This window comes from Lycorma delicatula, chromosome 5 (assembly GCF_047948215.1).
Source record: "Lycorma delicatula isolate Av1 chromosome 5, ASM4794821v1, whole genome shotgun sequence".
In the NCBI taxonomy this organism is placed as follows: domain Eukaryota; kingdom Metazoa; phylum Arthropoda; class Insecta; order Hemiptera; family Fulgoridae; genus Lycorma; species Lycorma delicatula.
The window spans coordinates 39,781,386-39,805,606 of NC_134459.1; the positions used below are offsets into that span (position 1 = coordinate 39,781,386).

The window sequence follows — 24,221 nt, forward strand, 5'->3', positions numbered from 1 at the left end:
TAAGAAACATTATTATTGTGTATGGTTTAAATAAGAAAATTAAGTTTCAGAATATGAGAAATGAAATGCTAGGCATCTAAATATATACATAAATATATTGTTGGATATTAGAAAATATGATATTGCTAATAATATAAAAATAAATCCTACAAAAGGAATATGGGCCAACTTAGATTTGCCTGTCCCTTTGGAGTTAAGAATACATTATGGAATAAATATTAAAGGATATTAAACATATAAATGAAAATTTAGATACAAAAATGAGGAGAATTAAAAAAGAATTTGTATTGTAAGAGAATAGAGCATAGGGTGAGACTAAATTACAAAAAACTCTTAATTGATGATAAGGTCTATTCAGGAGATGCAAATGAAGTTATAAAAAAAACTAGTACTATAAATAACAAGACAAAATAGTACTATAAGACAACATTGAAGGAAATTTGCTTTGCCCAATAAGGATGGAAGCAAAAATAATGACTAATAACAAAACATAATGATGATAAGAAAATCAGTGAGGTAAAGGAAGGAAATGTAGGAGAAACTGCTTGACAAAATACTTAATCTCAAAGGTTATTGGAAGGAGGAAATGGCAAAAATGCAGAGGGAGAGGCAACAGTGCAATCATCGTTTTGACCAAAAACGAAGTTTAATTTTAATATATATTATATGTATTCAGATTATTTAGATATAAAGAGTGATGTGGGAGGAAAAGGAAATAATTTGGTAACTGATTTTAGAGCTTGAAATAAGGAAAAAAGTTCTTATAGAGTATGTCCAAAAATCCTTTGTTATTGAGTTACAGCTAGCGAATTTCATTTCCCAGTGAGTAGAATTCAAATTAATTCAACCTAATTATTTTGATGTCTATATTTATTGTACTAAAAACATCTGTTTTTTTAAAATTTTTATTCTATTTTGTTTTACACAGATTTTATTACATGAATTTTCTCATACTTAAATTTTCTAAAAGGTTTATATTAAAATTTATTACTCGTTTACAAAATTATTGCACTTCAAACAAAAAAAAAAAAATGTTTCAGTGATCAAATTTTTGTTTTATGTTTGATATCATAAAATTACAGGAGATACAGTTCTGGGCTCTGCTTTATTCAATTTGTCAGGTCAAAAAACATAAGAAACCAACAAATTTACCCCTTATATAACGCCTTAAAATTTTAGTATGACCTCATTTCACCAGGTAAACTGAAACCCAGGTGAAAGTGAAATTTTCACTAGCCTTAACGCAATAACCAAGCATTCTTGGAGATTGTACGAACCTTTTCCTTATTTCAAGCTTTAGAATTAGTACCCAACTTATTTTAACAATAAATTCATATAATAAAATCTGTGAAAAACAAAATACAATAAAAATTAAAAAACAGCTGTTTTTAGTACAATAAATATATATATTTTTTTTTCTCAATAACAATTATAATTACAATCGGCTCTCCTGCGGAGCCATAAGTAAGTTTCCTGACAAAAGCACGTGATAAGGAGGTCCTTAAGGAACCCACAAAATAAATAATACACAATAAATAGTTGAAAATAGACTTAAAGTCCAATATGAAATTTCTAGCTCACAAACCATTAATTTCAGTAACATATAGTCCACAAAACAAACATTAATAACAAATAAAAAAGAAAAAGAAAGAGAAGTAACAAGAAATCAGATAAGACATCACTAAACTTGACGGTGTTAGATTCCAAACTGTTACGCAGACCCTAAGTCAAGTACATGGGCATGTTTCAACCGTCGGACGTCTGTGCTGTTATCGAGTAGATTAATTGTAAAATGGTCTACATGATTCTCAAACCTCTGCAGGTATTTGACATTGCGCTGTTGTGCAATCTCACAAACCAATGGGAGCTCCAGATAATAGTGAATCTGATCATTCCGCGTGAACCACTGCGCTTCAGCAATTACCCTCGCTACTTTGTTCTGAAGTCGTTGTATAATTTCCACATTACTAGTACTAGCTGTTCCCCACAATTCTACACTGTTTTAGTACAATAAATATGACCTCAAAATAATTAGGTTAGCAGCACTAACTGTAAGTTTTGAAATTAATTTGAATTCTCATTGGGAAATGAAATTCGCTAACTGTAACTCGATAACAAAGCATTTTTGGACATTGTATGAACCTTTTCCTTATTTCACACTTTAGAATTAGTACCCAAATTATTTCCCTTTCGTCCTGAATCACTATATTTTTTTTTTGTCTTCAGTCATTTGACTGGTTTGATGCAGCTCTCCAAGATTCCCTATCTAGTGCTAGTCGTTTCATTTCAGTATACCCTCTACATCCTACATCCCCAACAATTTGTTTTACATACTCCAAACGTGGCCTGCCTACACAATTTTTCCCTTCTACCTGTCCTTCCAATATTAAAGCGACTATTCCAGGATGCCTTAGTATGTGGCCTATAAGTCTGTCTCTTCTTTTAACTATATTTTTCCAAATGCTACTTTCTTCATCTATTTGCCGCAATACCTCTTCATTTGTCACTTTAAACACCCATCTGATTTTTAACATTCTCCTATAGCACCACATTTCAAAAGCTTCTAATCTTTTCTTCTCAGATACTCCGATTGTCCAAGTTTCACTTCCATATAAAGCGACACTCCAAACATACACTTTCAAAAATCTTTTCCTGACATTTAAATTCATTTTTGATGTAAACAAATTATATTTCTTACTGAAGGCTCGTTTAGCTTGTGCTATTCGGCATTTTATATCGCTCCTGCTTCGTCCATCTTTAGTAATTTTACTTCCCAAATAACAAAATTCTTCTACCTCCATAATCTTTTCTCCTCCTATTTTCACATTCAGTGGTCCATCTTTGTTATTTCTAATACATTTCATTACTTTTGTTTTGTTCTTGTTTATTTTCATGCGATAGTTTTTGCGTAGGACTTCATCTATGCCGTTCATTGTTTCTTGTAAATCCTCTTTACTCTCGGTTAGAATTACTATGTCATCAGCAAATCGTAGCATCTTTATCTTTTCACCTTGTACTGTTACTCCGAATCTAAATTGTTCTTTAACATCATTAACTGCTAGTTCCATGTAAAGATTAAAAAGTAACGGCGATAGGGAACATCCTTGTCGGACTCCCTTTCTTATTAGGGCTTCTTTCTTATGTTCTTCAATTGTTATTGTTGCTGTTTGGTTCCTGTACATGTTAGCAATTGTTCTTCTATCTCTGTATTTGAACCCTAATTTTTTTAAAATGCTGAACATTTTATTCCAGTCTACGTTATCGAAAGCCTTTTCTAGGTCTATAAACGCCAAGTATGTGGGTTTGTTTTTCTTTAATCTTCCTTCTACTATTAATCTGAGGCCTAAAATTGCTTCCCTTGTCCCTATACTTTTCCTGAAACCAAATTGGTCTTCTCCTAACACTTCTTCCACTCTCCTCTCAATTCTTCTGTATAAAATTCTAGTTAAGATTTTTGATGCATGACTAGTTAAACTAATTGTTCTGTATTCTTCACATTTATCTGCCCCTGCTTTCTTTGGCATAACTATAACACTTTTTTTGAAGTCTGATGGAAATTCCCCATTTTCATAAATATTACACACCAGTTTGTATAATCTATCAATCGCTTCCTCACCTGCACTGCGCAGTAATTCTAGAGGTATTCCGTCTATTCCAGGAGCCTTTCTGCCATTTAAATCTTTTAACGCTCTCTTAAATTCAGATCTCAGTATTGTTTCTCCCATTTCATCCTCCTCAACTTCCTCTTCTTCCTCTATAACACCATTTTCTAATTCATTTCCTCCGTATAACTCTTCAATATATTCCACCCATGAATATATATTATAACCCATGAATATATATTCCACCCTGAATCACTATATTATATATCAAATCTAAATTTTTTACTCAACAATTTTTTTAACCATTTAAAATTGAAATTTCAAATTTTTTCACATGTCCCTATAAAAAAAATTGAATTGAAGTGAAATCAGGAGTATTAATTAATTTTTACTTTTTATAAAAGTTGGTTATTTCTTAAGGTGCAATCGTTCATTTTAAATAAATAAAATTATTGTTGGATTCTTTATTTTTTTTCTTTTAGAGCAATTGTTGGTTATCAGAAAGATGAAGGTAATGGATATAAAAACTTTTGGTTGATGAGCAATTAGAATATGAGTTTATTGTTATTTTTGTGAATTATGTTGTAAAACTATTTTATTTTTAAATATACTTAACTCCTTTGAACAAATTATAGTACCATTAGACAAATAAAGATTTTATTTGAATGAAATGCTATTTTTAAATCAATTTTTCTTTAACATAAAGGTATTTTTCTTCTTGAAGCACATTTATTATGAATATTTAAAATAATATTTTTTTAATGTTTTCCTTTTTCTCATTATTAAATTCTAAATATTCATTAATTTATTATTTAATATTCTTTGCACTTATTATTCAATGGATCTTCAATGATTAAAATTCAATTTATTTTTATTTACATATTACAATTATTTTTGAACCTGTTAATTTATATACATGATTAGCCGGTCTAGCCAGGAAGCTCCTCTCCCATGACCCTCATGTGTTATGAGAAATTTTCATTTCTATATGCTCATTCAACCTCCAGGTGCTGCTGCTCTCTTTCCTCTTTAGTTTATTGTTCTTGTGAACTCGGTTACACTTAGCAGTACTTGATCATCCTAAATTTTATATCTTCTTAGAGGGCACAATGAAAAAGACTGATGAAACAACATGAAAGGAAAAAGAAAAATGAATAGTGAAGGGAGCATTATGTATATAAAAAAAAGTTTAAGCAAAGAGGATACAACAGAGAAAGAAGTATAAAAATGTTACAAATACTGGAAAAAAAAACTAAATTACAAAAGACAGAATAGTAGCAACCGTAGTAATGTGAATATTAAATATTTTACAGATATTAATTAAAGAAAAATGAATAGTAATTTTACTTGATATCTCTGATGCCGTGGTTACAGAAATATAATCGAGTAAAAGTAGTAATTTTTATATCTAATAAATATGTTTAATTCAAATCACCCCCAAGGGGGCTAGGGCCTTAATCTATGGCTTACAACCTTCCCTGGGATAACATGAATGTATCCTGAAAATTTGAAAGCTATCAGTTTATTGGTTTTCACATGCTGTTGCAAACAAAGAAACAAATATTCACTATTTTTTTTTTATCTTTATGACCACAAAGGATCAACTTTAGTAAGTCCATTATCCAAGTCTCTTCGAAGGAACTGTTCTGGCCTTGCGGTCCTCCAGTACTTTTTTATATTTTCCGATTTCTATGCCATTTCTGGTGTTGAAAATGTTTGTGTTGTGAGTTTCTTTCATGTGAGTGTGAAGCGATTGTTATTGTCCTTGATTTTTTGTTTAATTTTATGTTGAGGGTCAGTTTTATAATGTTTATTAATTTGGGATCTAGTCTGAGGTGTCTTAGAATTTTTAGTAGGGATTCTTTGAAGGTGCAATCATATGCTTTCTTGAAGTCTTTAAATGTTATTATCATATATCTGTGCTTCTTTTTCTGTTGTAATCCATTACTAGGTTGAGATTCATGATCTGGTCTGGACAGCTCCTCCAGGGTCTGAAACCCAGGGTATTCTTTTAGTTTTTTCTTGAGTTGTAAATTGATCATGTTGAGGATGATTATTGAAAGAATTTTGTATATTGTGACTAAGAGTGAATTTTCCTGTAATTGTTAGGGTCTGTTTTGTCCACTTTTTTTATAATATTTTTTCAGTTGCTTTTTGGTAATTTTCATTCTTGATTTGTTCGGTAGGGTCTTTTAGTTTTAGGGGCTTCGTTTTGTTGCTTCCTTTGGGAAATTATTTAATTTTAATTCTGACTATGTACTGATCTAAGCCTATGTCTACTCCTCTGAAGACTTTTATATTGTAGATCTTGTTGTGGTGGTGTTTGTCCATGAAGAATGATCTAGTTGCCATTCTCCTTTAGTGTAGTTGCGGTGTTTCCTGGTTTTGTGGTGTCTTCTTGAAATATGTGGATTTCGAGATTAAGTTGTGGTTTCTGCAGAGATCGATGAGTCTCTGTCCATTTTCATTTGTTCTCTTTTGGGTGGACCATTTTTTGATGATGAGCTGGTATCTTCTTTCTCTGTCTAGTTCAGCGTTGAAGTCTCCGATAAGTTGTTTAACGTGATTTTTGGGAATGTTATTCATTATCTGGTCAAGTAGGTCCCAGAACTTTTCTGTTTCTTTACAGTCTTTTGGAGATTTGTTTTTATAATTAGTAGGAGTGTGGGCATTTATTATGGTGCGGAATTGGTGGGATAAACACCTTATCTTTCACGTAACCGCAGAAAAAGAAATCACATGGCATGAGGTCTGGTGATCTTGGTGGCCACAGCATAATGTGTTGGTCTTCTTCAGACGCACGTCCTATCCAGCGCAGAGGTAATGTTGTGTTAAGGTACTGTCGAGCCTCGTTATGAAAATGGGCAGGACAACCATCTTGCTTGAAAATGAAGTCGTTGAGTAGCTGAGGCATAAGCTATAATTGTAACATATCCAGGTATATCATGACGGTTACTGTCGTTTCCATAAAAAAGGAAAGCCCATACACTGCCTCACGAGAGATCGCACAAAAAACGTTTACTTTTGGAGAATCCCGGATGCGTTCCCCATTAGTATTAGAACATTATGAAACGCCCTGCATATATAAAATAATGTCAAACAATAAAAATATAAGTACTACAAGATATGGCACAACAATAAACGCAGTATTTACAAGATATTTGGATAAATTTCATTCGAGAGTATTTATCTCATACTTCAGTTACCACAAACCAATTTTTGATTTTTAGAACATGATGATAATACAAATAATGTAAACATTTAGGAAATAGAATAAAATGTATCATTGTTAGCTATATAATACACATCATTATTAACATGTATATATTTTTTTATTGTTACCAATAATTAATAAATAAAATTAATCAAAATTTTGTTGTTAATATTTTTCAATTCATTATACAATCATTTAAATATATGTTTTAATAAAATTAGCACAAGTTAGAAATAGTAATATAATAAATTATAATTATAAATCACTAATTGGTATTCATTATTTGAAGTTTTCACTTCTGTCGGCCAGTCCCGCAACTGCCTTTTTTAGTTTACAAATCTGCATAAGTGAGTTTACATTGTGTGTAGAAATGGGATTTGCTTTGGGAAAAAGGTGATTTGCTTTGGTTTGATTTTGGATTTTGTATTGTTCTTGTTCATGTGTGTGGTTTTAAGGTATTCCAGTGCTTCCAATTACATGTTATCATCTAAGAGGCAGCCTGCCGTATCAGAGTGCTGCCTTCTCTGAACTCTGGTGTTGCTTGGTTCAGCCAGTGAAGTATTCCTTAAAAAATCTTTCATGGTTGACTTTCAAGGGGTCACTTGTGGTGGGACTAAGTGCCAAGTTACAAGTATAGCTGTGATCTAGTGAGGTGATAGCGAGATATGACCTGATGATAGATGAAGTTGTGAAGATTGTTTTGATTCACCACAGAAATTTCTCCTGTTTTTTCCAGATATATTGAGATGCATCTTGTGGAGGCTCAATCTCACTTTTGTTAAAGAAAAGTTAAAATTTCTGACCCTAAACATTATCTCCACTTTCACATCTATTCATAAGATTATTAAATTTAATTAATTTACTAGAAAATTATTTAGATATTTTGCTGGATTTATTGGATTTTATTTTATAATATTTTATATTATAATATTATAATATTTTTTTATTTTTATTTTATAATATTCTGCATGTTTAAAATGGATTTTTATCAAAATTTAATGTGTTAAAAAGATAATTTTGAATATGTGATCTGTTCACTCAGTGATACTTGTACCATTCAGATAAATTATTTGAGAGCTATTTTATGAAGCTTTAACCTATGAACAGATTTATTCTTTGTATTTTCGTTTGTGAGAAAATCAGAAAGTTATGAAGTGATGTACAGTGCTAATAGAAGTATAAAAATAGTTATTACATAGAAACATACATTAAAATACATTTAAAACATTTTCTAATTTTAATATTTGTTATTTACTCTTTATTAACAAATTTATGTAAAAAGTAAACACTTCTTTCTGTTTCAGAAATGAAGAGAAAGCAACTGCAGAACCGTTAATATACAATGTGGTTTCATCTTCTCAAAATCCAATTAAATGGTCTCAGTTTTTTAAAATGGCAAACGGATCTTTTCCAAGTACAATTTTTGCAATATGGTACCCATTTATCTTATTAGAAAAGAATAAATCAAAAGTTAGAATACTGAAATTTATCTGCCACTACCTACCAGCATTAATTATTGATGCTATAGCAAATGTTTTTCGAAAACAATCAGGGTAAGAATAAATATATATATATATATATATATATATAAATACAGAGTGTTATCACAAAGTTACGTGACTTTCCCATAACTTATTTTACTCGTAAAAATAATGGAAAAAGTTCATATAAACATATGTCTTAAAATTCTTCATTTGCGAGTTACAGCTAGTGAAAGATTTCACTTGCAGTTTCGCTAACCCAGTGAAATGAGGTTGTACTAAAATTTTTAGGACGTTAATTAAGGAGTAGAATTAATGATCTCCTTAGAGATGATAAGTTTTAGACCTGTTCCTAAATGATAAGTTTTAGACCTGAAAAATTGAATAAAATAGGTCCCAGAATCATATCTACGGTAGGTTTTGAGAGATCTGTTGAAAACTAATAAATTGGTGTAAAACACCCTGCTTTTTACATTTGACATACAATAACATTGTTTAATGGGTAAAACACATAAAACTTTCAAAAAAAATTTGTAAAGAACTTAATTCTGAACAAAATGATAAAAGATAAGTTGAATAAAACAAAGAAAAGAAAGAAAAATTCTAATTTTATTTATAAATAATACATTACTATATTTCTTAGAAAAGTTTTTACTTAATATAAACAAAAAAGAAAAATTATTTTTTGGGGATGTGAAAAATTTGTCAAAATAAAATTTGCTGTTAAAAAATTAAAAAAAAAACTGGAAATTACACAACTATTAACAATAGAAATAAAATAAATTTAAAAGATTATTTCAAAGTTGCCAATAAAATAACTGTTCAATATTATGCAACACTGGATTTTAAATCATTCTTGAGGTACATTACGTATATCGGGTACAGCAAACTGTGCTATCGTTATCGAAGTCTTTCTGTGAATTTCACTTTGAATGTAATTGGTTTGCCATACTGCTGTAATGATGATAATGCTACAGCTGCTGTTGTAGAATATGAAATACGTTTTCTGAATCGCAGGATTGCAATATCAAAACAATTAGCGTGAATTTTCGCAATCTTCAGGAAACTGGTTCACTACCTATTATTCGTATCAGCTACAAATGATCTGTCCAACACGATGCTGTTATTGATAAAATTATTATTGAAGCAGTTCAATGCAGTCCAGGCATCATGTATAGCACTTTTCTAAGCAGATCGGAGCTTCACATTTGATGGTTTGGAGGATACTTAAGAAACAAGTTTTATTCTTATAATAAACAACCAATTCAACATCTACAGCCAGGAGATGGGGGTCTGCTTCACATACAGTTCTACAACTGATGGAATACAAATTGACAACTCTACAAGTATGTTTTATTTACTGACGAGTCAAATTTCACTTGAGATGGTGTCAACAACTTATGCAATGAGCTTACATGGGCAAAAGTAAATCTTCATGGAATGGTGAAAAACAATGTTCAAACACAGAATTAGCATCAGTGTATGGTACAACCATTTTCATAACCATCTGTTTTGACTGTTCATATAACCTGGCCGCTTAATGCTATTTACATCCTCATGTGTACCTAAGAAGATGTTACTCTACCAATGAGACACAAAGTGTACTTCCAACACGATGGTGCACCTCCCCACTTTTCTAGTGCTGTTTCAACTCACTTAAATCATCATTTCTCTGAAAAATGGATTGGTTGTGGAGATCCACATTCCTGGTGACCAAGATCATCTGATCTAACACCTTTAGAATTTTGCGTCTGGGGATGGTTAAAAAAGATTTTGTATGAAACAAAAATACATTCTCGTGAGGGATAAATTGTCCACATTATGGATGCAGCTGAGTTGCTTAAGGACAACTGAAGAACAAAAAGAGCAACAAAAACAGTGTAGAAAGAAGCATGCCAAAAAATGTGTTGAAAATGGTGGGCTTATTTTTGAACATTTATTACAAATTGGTATGTATAATGCACTAGTAAACTTGATCTAGTGTACTGTTTCTAAATAAAATTCAAATTGTTCTAACTTTTTTTGTTTTATTCAACTTACCTTACACTATTTCATACAGAATTAAATTCTCTACACGTTTTGTTTAAAAGTTTTCTATGTTTATTACCCATTTAACAAAGTTATTGTATATTCCACATAAAAAACAGGGTCTTTACTTCTAATTTATTGGATTTCAACAAACAACCCCCCTCATGGCCCATTAAAATAAGGGTGATATGTATGACATCATGTAAATAAGGTGTAGTCTTGTACAGAATCTGGCTGACCTTTCCTGACTTGTGTGGTTAATTGACCCCAACCACAAAAGTATACCATATTCACTGTCTAGCATTCAAATCAATATAAAAGAGATTAACTATTACAAGGATTAGAACCTCAGAACCTTCGACTTAAAAAATCAACTATTAAACAACTGATCTGTGACAATGATTTAACCATTAGACTAGCCCATTGGGCTAATGAACATATTGTTGCGTGTTCCCAGCTTGATCAAGATATTGAGAGATTAAAAATTTAAAATGATTCTATAATTATAAGTTATTAATTTAAGAACAAAAATAAAATAAGACAAATCAATAACAATAATAGTGACAACAGTAATAATAATAATAAACCACAATAATAAACAAAAATAAATAATAGTAATCACAACAATAACAACAATATTAATAATATTACTAAATGTCAAAAATAATAATAATAAACAGTGATCACACACAAAACAATTTAAAATAATTGTCAGGATTTATTTACAGGTAGTTAAATATCAAAAGCCAGAATTCAGTCCCATTGACAAAGACATTAGCATGACAACTAATCTTAACACTTTTAACAACTAGTCTTGTATTAACAATAATACAATAGATGAAACAAGTATAAAGTTCTTTCACTACAAATACCTTTTCTGTTCACAAATAAAACTACCCCAACAATTTAAAAATGAAATTTAGTACATTATCTCTTGCACTTAGTCTAACAGTAACTCACTGAACCATTTCTGGTTTTCAAGTACTGTCTGTCCACACTGGAATTATTTGTAACGTCACCTTAATTGCGTCAAAATTGCAGTAGAAATTCGCTCCTTCACTGACTTGCACAATAACTCCTTGCTTAGAACTCTATCACAGAACTCTACTGTATTACTCTATCGCAGACTGATAGTCAACTGGTCTTCCCTATAGGTATTTATATTCCTATCCTCTTTACCTGCAGGACAGGACCCAACTTGAAGCATGGGAATGACTGTCCGCCCTCACATTTTCCCATGAAATTCCTACCCTGGTCCAGTAGCTCTTCTCACAGAACAACATCTATTTATGTGTGTCACCAGGCAGTATTACAAAGGACGATTGTTAAATGGACCTGTCTGCTTTACTAAAAGGTTTCTTTTAGCCCCTTTCTGGATTCCTCACATTATTATATTTTCGACTACTTTCTTTTTAATAGGCAGGAAATTGCCAGGTCTATTATACTGGTTCTGCTACAATATGATTTAAAAACCTGATACCTAAATTAATTGATTAACTTGTTTTTATTTATTTGATTTCAGGTTATTAAAAATTTCAAAAAAAATTAACAAATTTATGGATGTAATCTCATATTTCTCTTTAAGGCAATGGGAATTTTCTGATAATAATACACAGGATTTATGGCACTCATTAGATGAGAGAGACAAAGAAATTTTTCCATTTAATTCAAAAGATCTTAAATGGGAAAAATATATTAATATTTATGTGCGTGGAATTAGACAATATCTAATAAAAGATGATTTGTCAACAATTCCAGAAGGAATAAAAAGGTTACAGAGGTTAGTTTTGCAATACATACAAAAGATACTTTTTTTTAATTTTGCAATATTTTATGTATATATTTTTCATCAACACTTGACAGTTTGATCTAGTTCTTTATTCTTCATTAATACTTGTAATTTTTTTAACCTTTATTTTCTTTAACTTTATTTACGTTCTAAAATTTCCTTTAGAGGATAAAATTAATTATCCTCAGCAGTCTTAATATGCGAGCCAGTTTTACATAGGCTAGTAGGAAGATTAAAATGCATTAAGATTACAAGTTTGAAAATATTAATTTCAGACATTGCAATTTTACCTACTTTCTAACAATCATCTGTAAAACTCATTTCAAAAGTCTCATTAGATGAGAGACAGAAATTTTCCCATTTACAATAATTTAGAAGACCTTAAATGGGAAGAATACATTAATATTTATAAGTATGGAATTAGACAATACCTGTTAAAAGATTATTTGTCAACAATTCCCAAAGGAATGAAAAGTGTTCAAAGGCTATTTTGCAGTATATACAGTACATATAATATATTTATTTTTTGAATTTGCAATATTCAAAACTTTGCCTCATTCTTTGGGTTTCCAGCTAAAGAATATGTTAAAAGGTATTCAGTAGCTTACAGAAACAGAAATTGTTGCAGAATATAACAATGTTACTTTTGAAATTTTAATTTCAAATCTGAAGCCACTGCAGTTTTATATAGATTAAAATGTATTCAGATGGACTAGAGAAACTTTAGTAAGAAATTATTATAAATAAAACATAATAATCATTTATTTGTGCAGCTCTATATTCTTTGCTTTTCCACTAGTGCAATCATGATTTTTTTTTTGACAATTCTAGCGATACTATTGATATGTGTACTTTGTTATGTGAAAATATTTACCTCAGATTATATAATGCATAACAAAATACAAAGAGAAGATTGCAGAATACTCTTTTTTTTAAATGAAATAAAGAGTAACGGATGCTAACACAAAGTGTGCATATCCATTCTATGTTATCCATCAGTTTTATTATACAAAAATCTACAACTAAGCCTATGAATGAATTTAAAATTCTATCGATCATTCATTCCATTCATATGATACTGAAATGATACATGTAAAACTACTAAACTACACATAGTCAAAATTGCCAGTTAGATTTTTATTATTCACTATCAAAATATGATGAACTCCTGATGGAAAAATTAATAGTAATAATAAATGACATAAATTTAAATAAAAAAATGATGGAATAATTTTCAATCCTTTTCCTTTTTTAGGTTATTCTGGTTACACTGTGCTGCACTAACAGTTATAGCTCTTTTAATTGGATGCTTAACATGGTTTATTGCTGGATTTACAATAAAGTATGGTTCAACATCAACAACCTCAATCTACAACATCTACAACGAAATTTCAAGAAATGAACATGAAATAAAACTGAAAATAGTTATGCTGATTATACTTCTTGTTTTAATAACGTATGTCACTAAAAAATGCTTAAAGATACATAACAAAGACAAAAAAACATGGATAATTTCTGTTTTAGGAGGACGGTTTATAGTACATGATGAAACAATATGAATATTCTAGTTTTTCTACCCAAATTTTTATTAATAAATACTTGCATGTACGTAGCATGATTTTAATGTACAGCGTATCTATCTGACAGTAATCAGACTTTATAAGTAGTTGCTATTTTAATTATCTTTCTGTAAGATTCAGCAGATGTCTGATCTAAAGAAATGCTAACTTACTGTTACAAACCATTTCAATTAAAACTTTTTCATGTGAGATACTATATAAAGAAATGAATAATAGTGAAGCAGTAGAAAATTTGATTACTGTAATGTATTTAACAATGTTGTTTAATAAAATACTAATGTACTAAGTAAAACATATTGAACAAGAATTCATTTGAGTTTGTGTTTCTGTATTTTTTTTTAGGGGGGAATTCATAGTTTGTAAGTTGGATTCTACTCTTAGCTTCTTTTTATTCTGTATATTCTGTAATTATCTTCTAGCTTAAATCCTAGCCTAAGGTTCGATCTTTTCAGTTAAGGTAAAGAAATTATTTTTCATTATATTCTTTTGATTTATTTGTCGTTTTATTTTGAATATAAAATATACTAATCTTTTTTATTTCATTGTTTACACAGATTTAAAAAAAAGACATGACAAGTCATACACCAATTGTATATTATAAACATTCTTTATCATGCATTATGTTTTGATGACATATGATGTTTTGTGTGTTCGAACATGCAGTTATCGATGTTGGCTATAAACAATTTTATAAGTAAACAATTTTGTCAGTCACATGTTTATTTCCATAGTTGTCATGGGTGTTAATTGTCTCATGGAACACAATTATTATGGGTGTTATTTGTCTCATGAAAATGAAAACAATGGTGGCATGATTTTACAGAAACATGGTATATACACAAACCTTGCATTTATCAACATGGTCTTGATACAATTTTGTGTATGGCTGCACATGATCAAGGGATGTGTTCCTGTGATGATTGTACAAATACAAACAGTTATCTCAAAAACTTTTCTTACTGGTCTAGATTACCATTCAACAAAATTATGTGTTTCATTTATTGGTAGGCAAAGAAGCTTAAGTTAAGTTTTGCCAGGAGGAGCTGGAGATTAATCATAACACAAAGGTTATGTGTGAATCGTGACATTCAAAACTTAATGGATATTAACATCAAATGGTCAATCGCTCAGCAAAATGTTTGTTAACCCACAAACAGGAGTGCACACTCAAATGATAGAAAGTATGTATGTAGAGGTCTGCTAAACAACATATCTTGTTGAATTTATGTGAAACCAGCACTATCAAGATCATGATTTTTTAACAAATCCTGAGAGATATTGACAATTATTAACCTCCATAATGACAAGTAAGGACAAAGACAAAAGTTACTTAAATCAGCAACCCAGATAAATTGATTGATCTAGACGATACACAACCCTCGCCATCCAGATCACCAGATCTTATGCCAATGGATTTTTGAGTCTGGGGTTGAATGAAGTGTAATGTTTATAAATTGTATACTTGACCGTATTACTGATGTTTTTGTGCCGTTAAAGAACAGCCCCGATGAACTAAAGCAACACGAGCAATCCACAAACGTGAAAATTTTATCAATTTTTTACGTTTAAAATCATTTTTCCGTTAAATTTAGCTTTGTATTGCTCTAAATAAAAGTTCATTTTATTTAACTGTTACTCGCTTTCTGTTTGCTTTATTAATACTGTTCTCTTTAGAATTAAATTTCGTACAAGTTTTATCTGTTTATTGGCAATTTAAAAAAGATGTTAAAAGTTAGACTAAGAAAGTCCGTTCTTCGACTACCGTGTTTTTTGCGTTTTTCTAAAAAGAACTACAGAAGTTACAGTTCTCGGACTCATTTTTTTCAATTTTTCAGATTGAATTTCATATGAAACCATCAAATAGCTTACAGTTTTGCGTCCCAATTATTAATGTATGGCTTCATTTCACTGGAGGAGATGAAATATGAGCGAAATTTTTCGCTAGCCGTTAACTTGTTAACGCAGCGTTTCCGGAGGTACGTTTACATGTACTTTTACTTTCCTACCTAGCGCTGAAGTAGACCTATACTATAGAGGGAAAGTATGGCAATCTGTTTAATTTGAGCATATGCGGTTTTCACCGGATTTTTATGTTTTGACACCTAAGGAACCCAAAAAACCGGGTGGAAATTTTCCGGATCTTCGAATGTACTTGTATGTGTTTGGTTTACTTCTATATATGGGGCACTGATGCCGTTAAATGTTCAACTTAAAATGCCAAGGGGGTAAGGTTGTACAACTAGGTCACACTCAGTATCTCGAGATTTCGCCTAATTAAGGTCTTATTTTTCTTAGGCACATTTGCTACTTAAAAAATAATATTTCCAAAAAAAGTTATGCAAAATCGCACCCCACTCTAAAATATATTCTAAATAAACTAGTGACTAAGTGGGTTAGTGTGTCATTAGTATCCCTTCTCACCACAAGAACTGCTAGTGTACCACTGATGTACAACTACTGTACTCGTACTGGAGTCTTTTTCTGTTTAGCTCTGGCACTAAATATGTTGTAACGTCACAGGTGAACGGTAGAATTAAATAAATGATATTTGAAGTGGCCGCTAGTACCGCCACACCCGCGCGAATGAAATAAGGTATGCGCGCGCGTTTTAGTTAGAATCATTTAATTAAATAAAAAATACTATATTTAAATAAATTGATTAATATTTTTAATTAAGTTGTGTATGTTTGTGTAAGCCGTGTATCAGAAAACAGCTGCGTGACGGGAAAGTCCTACAACCATGTCAGCTTTTTTTTTTTCTTTATTTTTACATGTAATGAGCTGCTAAAATATCTACTTAACGTGATAAATCATCCATATATTAACCAATATTATATGGTTTATGGTTATAATATTATTACATGGTCTATATGGTTTATAAACATATATATAATTATAAACCACCAAAATATAGTAGACAAGTTGTACGTACCATATTAATTCCAATAATCAATTATCGTGGGATCCAGCATCTTCAGATTGTATTTAATTTATAATAATATTAAAATATGAAGATGCAGAATCGATTACTGCGAAAGAGAGAAAATCGATTATTGGAATATTTAAGTACAATTTGTGTTTTGGTGGTTTATATTTCATATAATGTTAAGTTTTATAAACATAATTGTCAATATATTAATAAATTATTAGAATTTCCAATAAAACATATACGTATATTAAATGAAAACCTAACCACCAAAACGCAGTAACAGATAAGCAAAAGCTTAAAAAACTTAACATCAAAATCGATCGCGGCATCCCGCATTATAAATTGGAATAAAATGTTATAATTACATTAATCAAATATTAAAAACCTAAAAATTTAGAAAAAACTTACATTACCAGTATTATAACACTAAAGTTTGTTACGATGAAAATATAACTCCAGTACTATTACTGGAATGAGTAATAATTTTACATCATATTGATAATGTATAAATCTAGGTTTTTTCTAGATCTAATCCAAAATAACAAAAAAATTCTTTTTTAATAAAACGAACTGGATGACCTTAATGTAATAATTAAACAATATAATGTATAAAAAATATTACACTTTTCTTCTCCTTAATCCCTGGAACATTTAATAAATAATTTTTTTCTACGTTTTTGTTTATGACAGCAAAAATATTAATTTAAAATTGTAACTTTAAACGACAAACTGAATGAAATTGTGTAATAAATTTTTTTTTTAAAACTTCAAATAGTTTTCAACCTTCATCAGTAACTCAAGTCAAGTAGTCTTTCTGTAAAAATTTAACTTCTACAATGATAAAAAAAACCAAATTGTAAGCAACTTTTTTTTTAATCTGATTTCAAACTAAAGGCGGTCATAAAAGCACATGAATATGTGTTAAAGTATATATATTTTTTTATAGTTCATTACACAATTTGGTTCAGTTTATTGATATGACAAGTTAAACATTTTAAATTAATAATTACTTTATTCAGATCAGTTATAATTGTACTCTTTACACCATCTCAGGAATAGGGAAGTGTGAAACTGAAATAACAAAAACAGAAACTGCTCCAGCATTTATCTAGAAGGATCATTTTCCATATCTTATTTCATTGCTTAACCTGGTGGTAAAACAATTAATTATCAAATGCATGCAATAATTCCCAATAAAATATCAGTACAATTTTTTGGGCGTTATCATCGCCCGGTAGATATTAGTAAAAGGGTAAAATAACTCCGAAATAATAAACTATACAAGGTGTAAACGTAATATTAATCATATAATAAAAATTTACTAAAACAAGCCAAGAAGGCAAAATAAAACTCAAAACTAATACCATAGACAAAGTTGATAAAACATAAAAGTTAAAATAATAGATTAAGGAAAGTATATAAAACTTACCTAACTCCGATGGGTCGTGCAAAAATCCCCTCCCCGGGTAGTAAAATTAAATACATAGAACCAAAAACCAAATTGAAAATAAAGGTTAAAATTACAAAAAAAAACCTCTCCTTACAGAAAAACATATATGAGCATATTAAATCCTTTGCAGTAACCCGGTACTATGCAAAAAGAAAAACACCCGTTCCAAAACCCCGCTATCGTTGCACAAGATATCACGGATGTTTCTGGGTATATTAAACTGACGACGCAACGCCGCATAACATACGCAATCCACGAGAATGTGGTGCACAGTCATGCGGCAGTTGCATCGTGTGCACAGGGGTGGGTCTTCTCCTGACATTAGGTATTTATGTGTGACCCCCATATGTCCCAACCGTAACCGGCAGAGGACCACTTCCTCACAACGGGAGTTTCTGCAAGAGGAGCCCCATGGCAACACTGAATCTTTAATCCGTCGGAGTTTATTATCGACGGTAGTCGTCCAGTCACTTTGACACCTTGCTGGCAGTGACTGCTTTATATGATTGATAAAATCAAAGGTGAATCAAAGGTGAAATCAATGTGAAAAATATTGAAGTATTCATAAGTTCAAATCATTATCCGTACGAGGATTTAGAAGGGAATCGAACGATGATGTATAAGATGTTTATAGACTTTCAAAAATCATATTATAAAAAGATCGATTCGCCGTACACGTTTTCAGATTATAAAAACAAATATCCGTTGTACGTGATTGATTGTTCGAGACAAGATGAATCTGTTAAAATAAGTATAATTGATCTGAAAATTAAAACTGAAACAGAAAGAGAACTTTACACCTAATAAAATAGCGTATTGTTTATTCATTTATGAAAATATAGTTTCTTATTCACCATTAACAGTGAGAAAGTAGTAAAATACGAGACAAACGAAGAGTCATAGGCTGTAACCAGAGTAGCTGTTAGATAATTTTAACATATTTTTTTGCGTTTGCAGTTAAATTTCACGACGAAAGAGTGGATTCAATGAAAATATAATAGTAAAACACTGCTGATTTTTTTGATGAGAAATTATTATTTAATATATCGAAAACCCTGAAAAAATACGTCCGCATACGGCATCACTTTGACCTTTGATCCCTTGACAAAATTTATTGTTCTTTGTTGTAATTTTTGGGGTCACTTCAAACCCGTGTTTTACTATGTATTTTACAGTGAATGCACTCTTTCAGCGTAAAACTTTAACGAAAAACAGGAAGTAATTGTGGAGAGGTGGTCTCCCTTTAATAATTTTCCAGCTTTCTGATGAGGGGGGTCAAGGTCGAATTGATGCCGTATGTGGACATATTATACTACTGCTACAATCTTCGCTGATGCAGCTTTGAAACCCCGGGTCAAAGAAATATTTTAATCTTCTGATAAGAATTTAATCCTTCACCCTTTTCCTTATTTACATCAGGCAGAATCCGATTACATAAATATTTAAATGATTTTGTTGAAAAAATTTTTTTTTTATACGTAGCACTGATAGATCTATGCTCTACATAATTTTTGTGATTACGCATATTCATTAACTCAGCCATTTTACATCGCGCAGCACTTGATTCTACTTTTCAGGTTGATCTGAGGTAGCATTAAGATTTTTGTAGTAATTATTAGAAGAAAAAAGAAGCTTTTTATTCACTTCATTTAAGTATTGACAGATGCTAAAAAATATTTATGTATATTTTACAGAAAATACTCTTCAGGTCGATAAATATTCCGAACGTTGTAAACACCAAAAAATTTTAATTTTTTTTTCACAAGAGGCGAATTTTTTTACTAAAAAACGGATGAGGAAAAGTAAATATTTTTTTTTATTCACTTCACCCATTAAGGGTAATAAATTTCAACATAAACACTTATGTAAGGGATTTTCCCGGAATCGATATTCTGTTGAGTCAGAAAAATAAATGTGTCTAAACGGGTCACTTTTAAACGATAGTAATTCTTTTCCAGTATTATTATGCTTTTCATTGCAATTTTCATCTCAACCACTTCTTTTGCAACCAATTTAACTAAAATTCAAGATCACAACTACATAACCCACCAACCAGATTTTTTAAAATTTAAATTTGAATTTTTATTTAAATTTTTCTCAGAAATTACATTTTTATCACGAATATTAAAAGCACGAAGCGCTCTTCATTGTATTACATAGAAAATTATGAATGAAATGATTATAAAATATAATGTAATACAATAAAAGGCCCCCCATGCGCCCTTTTATTATTCGTGATATAAATCGTAAAGAAATTTTGGATCTCATGTGTTATACGACCGTCCATGGGTTATCTGTCCATGTTCGATTATGAAGAGTTATATAAATATATATATGTATATAAATTTATGTAATAAATAAACCTAAAAGTATAAATATAATCTAACCAAACTTACCTAGGTTAAGTTTAGTGGATTTTATTATATATACATATTATTTGGTTATCTCATAACCGAACTTGGACAAATACTTATGGACAGATATTTATTGGATATTTATAGTGGTGGTCGTATAACTCACGAGACCCGAAATTTTGTTAATAAATTCCTTCAATATGTATTATTATAAATAAATATTCACATAAAAATACAATCACTACCGTCAGTAGAAAACAGATTTAAAGATCATCATTATCAATATAAAACGTTATTTGAGTTTATTCAAAGAGTTTATTATAAATATTTATTCTTGATTTAATATGAAATTAAAATGATTTTTATTTTTTTCATGCGTCTTTAAACAAAAGCGTATTTTAAATTTAAAAAAAAATATTTATTTTATTTTTTGAGAACACTATTTGAGATTTACTGTAGATGTAATTTTCACTAATTGTGAAAATATTTAATGGCCACCATTTTAACAGGGTTGTCGTAGTCCGAAATTTTTTACCCCAAAATTCTTTTTTTTTTAGAGCTTGGGTGTTTGGTAATCTAATACCGAAATATAAATCGTTTTGAGGTTGGAGCATTTGCTAAATTTTATTTTACGTATTTATTTTTTAGTTTTGATTGTTGGAACAGTTATGTAAGAGGTACTGTTGATTATTACTTTAATTATCTCTAAAAAAAGAACTAATTACCTCCATTTTAATTAAGACTTCACGTAGCCTGATTTATTTACATCAGCATTTTTGTTTTTCAATCCTCTTTAAAATGTCATAATCCTATTGCTGAATTTAACTTTTCTATGTTTAACTGTTGAAAAGTTATTTCAGGATTGCTATATTTTGTTAAGATTATGTATAATAGTCCCCATAGAATTACAGTATATTTTATGGAAACGTTACTTTTATACGAATGTGACTGCTGCAGCGATTTTTTAATTTCTTAAATGAGTAAAGATTTTTAATTTTATAATTAATCGATTTCATATAATTTGTTTTATAAAAACACAAATGTTAAAAGACAGACTCGATAGAAGCATGCTCGGCTATTAAACCGAAAGGTCTTTTGGTTTGATTCCCGGCTAGGTTTTAAAGAAAATTTTAAATAAATCAACTTCAACGTAGTCAATAATATAATGCTGACGATTAAAAAAAAAAATTGTCTATTAAAACAAGATATCTAATTCTATTTATTAACTAACCGTGCGAAGCCGAGTAAAAATTATTTTTTATGAATATTTAGTATAATTTATCAATACATAAAGACTTGTATATGTAAACGAAAAATAAAACTTTTGATTGAAATATAGTACATTATATAGATGACGTCAGTATACGTAACAAATATAAGAATAAATTATATATATACATTGGAAATTGTTTTGAGCACATATTTACGTACACGTTGAACGTGATGCAGAAAACTCATATTTTTTATTAGTATTACCAAAAATTCATCAGAATAATATTTTTCCTGTAAAAGAAAGATAACAAAGTTAATGAAAAGAGCCCGTGCGAAGCCGGGTAGAAACTCTAATATATATTTTTTGTTAACATTTAGTACAATCTACTACTTACATTTCACTACTGTTTTTATATTATCTATTTCTATTAAAACAACACACAGTAAAAATGAAAATAAAACTGTTAAAAACGAACGTGAACGTAGGTTAACTTCAACCCTAAAATTCAATAATAATTTGGTTAAATTATAATAGAAGTATTTAATTATTAGTAACCAAAAAACCATTAAACAAGATTTTCTTAAAATATTGCTACAACCATTGTTTTTTAAACGTTCTCTCAATTTGTTTACTCACTACGACTGATTTAATTTCACTTAACCTATCTTTGCCCGATCATATGATCAAATCAAATCTGCTGCATTGATCACAGTTGTTTTTATTGATGACTATTCTTATTGTTTTTATAAAAATAAAGATTACATTATTTTTATAAATTATAATAAAATAGTATTATAAATAAAAATTCAATTCACTTAAAATTATAATAAAAATTCATAAATAAATAAAAATTATTCACTCATTAAAATTAAAGTTATAAATTCAGTAAAGAAAAATAAGTAAATTGAGCGAAGATACCGATGATCTTGTTTTCGACGTTAGTCGGTTAACGGAGCAATTACGGTGGAGTTAACTTCAAGTCCGTCGTTACTTTAAAATAAAATGTAAAACTGACCAGGATTTTAAGTTAAAATTAGGGTAAGCTTATTGAATATAACATAATAATGCTAGTTATTTTATAGTTTTAAGTATTTTAAATTGAATTGTTTAATTAAAACTTAACGTAAATGTTTACTGCGTTTTAGTAGACAACGACGTGGCACGTGTCTTAGTTCAAAATTATATAATGCAATGAAGTATAATAATTCATTTAATATTTTATCTATTTTTAATATAAATATGCATCGATTGAATTATATGATGATATATTTTGTATTATATTTTTAATTAATATGATATGTTTGATAAAAAATAGTTTTTTCTAGAATGTTCCATGCTTTCATGATGACACATTCTTTCTTTTTTCTATTACAGTAATGTAATTAAACATTTTTATGTATCAGCATTTTCAGTTTTTTCGCTATATTTACTATTTATTTCTATAAAATTTTTTTCTATATTTTGATTGAATTTAAAAAAAAAGATGATGAAATTAAATGGCTGCTACCTTACATAAAGTAAGATTATTCATTGTAGGCAGTTGAAATTTTCTCTACAATCTTATTTGATATGAAACTGAATGTTTCATTTTGTTATATTTACAGTTGAATTGTTAAACTAGTAACAGCAGTATGAAATTACTACTTATATCAGAGACTTATTTTACCAATTATTGAAAAAGACTGGTAGAATTTATGCTGTTTTAAAGCAATAATTTGAATCTATTTGAGATTACATGATCACTTGTCATTCTTAAATAAACAAAATAGATTAATATTTTTTATTGTTATTTCAGTATTTTTTTTTGGGCATAACATAAACCATTGTTTTCTGTTATTTCTTCTGTTTAATATGAGTAATTATTAATTTTATTTCATGAGTACTTTTTTAATAATTAAAAAAAAAACACCTTTATAAACACAATAATAATGTTATTTAAAAGTTTTCTATCGTTTATCTAATTTTTTTTTTCAAAATTTCTATAACTTTTAATTAATGGAAACCTGATTACTATGTAAATTTCAGAACAGATCATCATTTATAGAAGATTTTATCAAATATAATGTAAGAGTTAATAGAATTCTATATTAAACAGACAGATGTAATTTTAGACAAAGAAAAATGAAAAGATGTAACCGTTTCTTCATTTTAAATAAAAACAAATCGTTCATTAATCTATTTGTACTTTTTCGAAAACTTATAGAAATTATATACTTAAATATAACATAATTCGTAACTTTTTTTTGTCTTCAGCCATTTGACTGGTTTGATGCAGCTTTCCAAGATTCCCTATCTAGTGCTAGTCTTTTCATTTCGGTATACCCCCTACATCCTACATCCCTAAAAATTTGTTTTACATATTCCAAACGTGGCCTGCCTGACAATTTTTTCCTTCTACCTGTCCCTCCAATATTAAAGCGACTATTCCAGGATGCCTTAATATGTGGCCTATAAGTCTGTCTCTTCTTTTAACTATATTTTTCCAAAAGCTTCTTTCTTCATCTATTTGCCGCAACACCTCTTCATTTGTCACTATCCACCCATCTGATTTTTAACATTCTCCTATAGTACTAAATTTCAA

The 24,221-nt window shown here is 29.5% G+C and overlaps 1 protein-coding gene across 1 annotated transcript in view; it reads left to right on the forward strand.

The window, feature by feature from the left end:
- LOC142324402 (fatty acyl-CoA reductase wat-like) overlaps positions 1-13,975 on the forward strand; it is a 38,115-nt gene extending 24,140 nt beyond the window's left edge. The window contains exons 7-9 of the mRNA XM_075365235.1: positions 8,121-8,369; positions 11,848-12,105; positions 13,370-13,975. Coding sequence (XP_075221350.1) covers positions 8,121-8,369; positions 11,848-12,105; positions 13,370-13,673 — 811 coding nt within the window. The 3' untranslated portion in view covers positions 13,674-13,975. The remainder of the gene's footprint in view (positions 1-8,120; positions 8,370-11,847; positions 12,106-13,369) is intronic.
- The last annotated feature ends 10,246 nt before the right edge of the window (positions 13,976-24,221 follow it).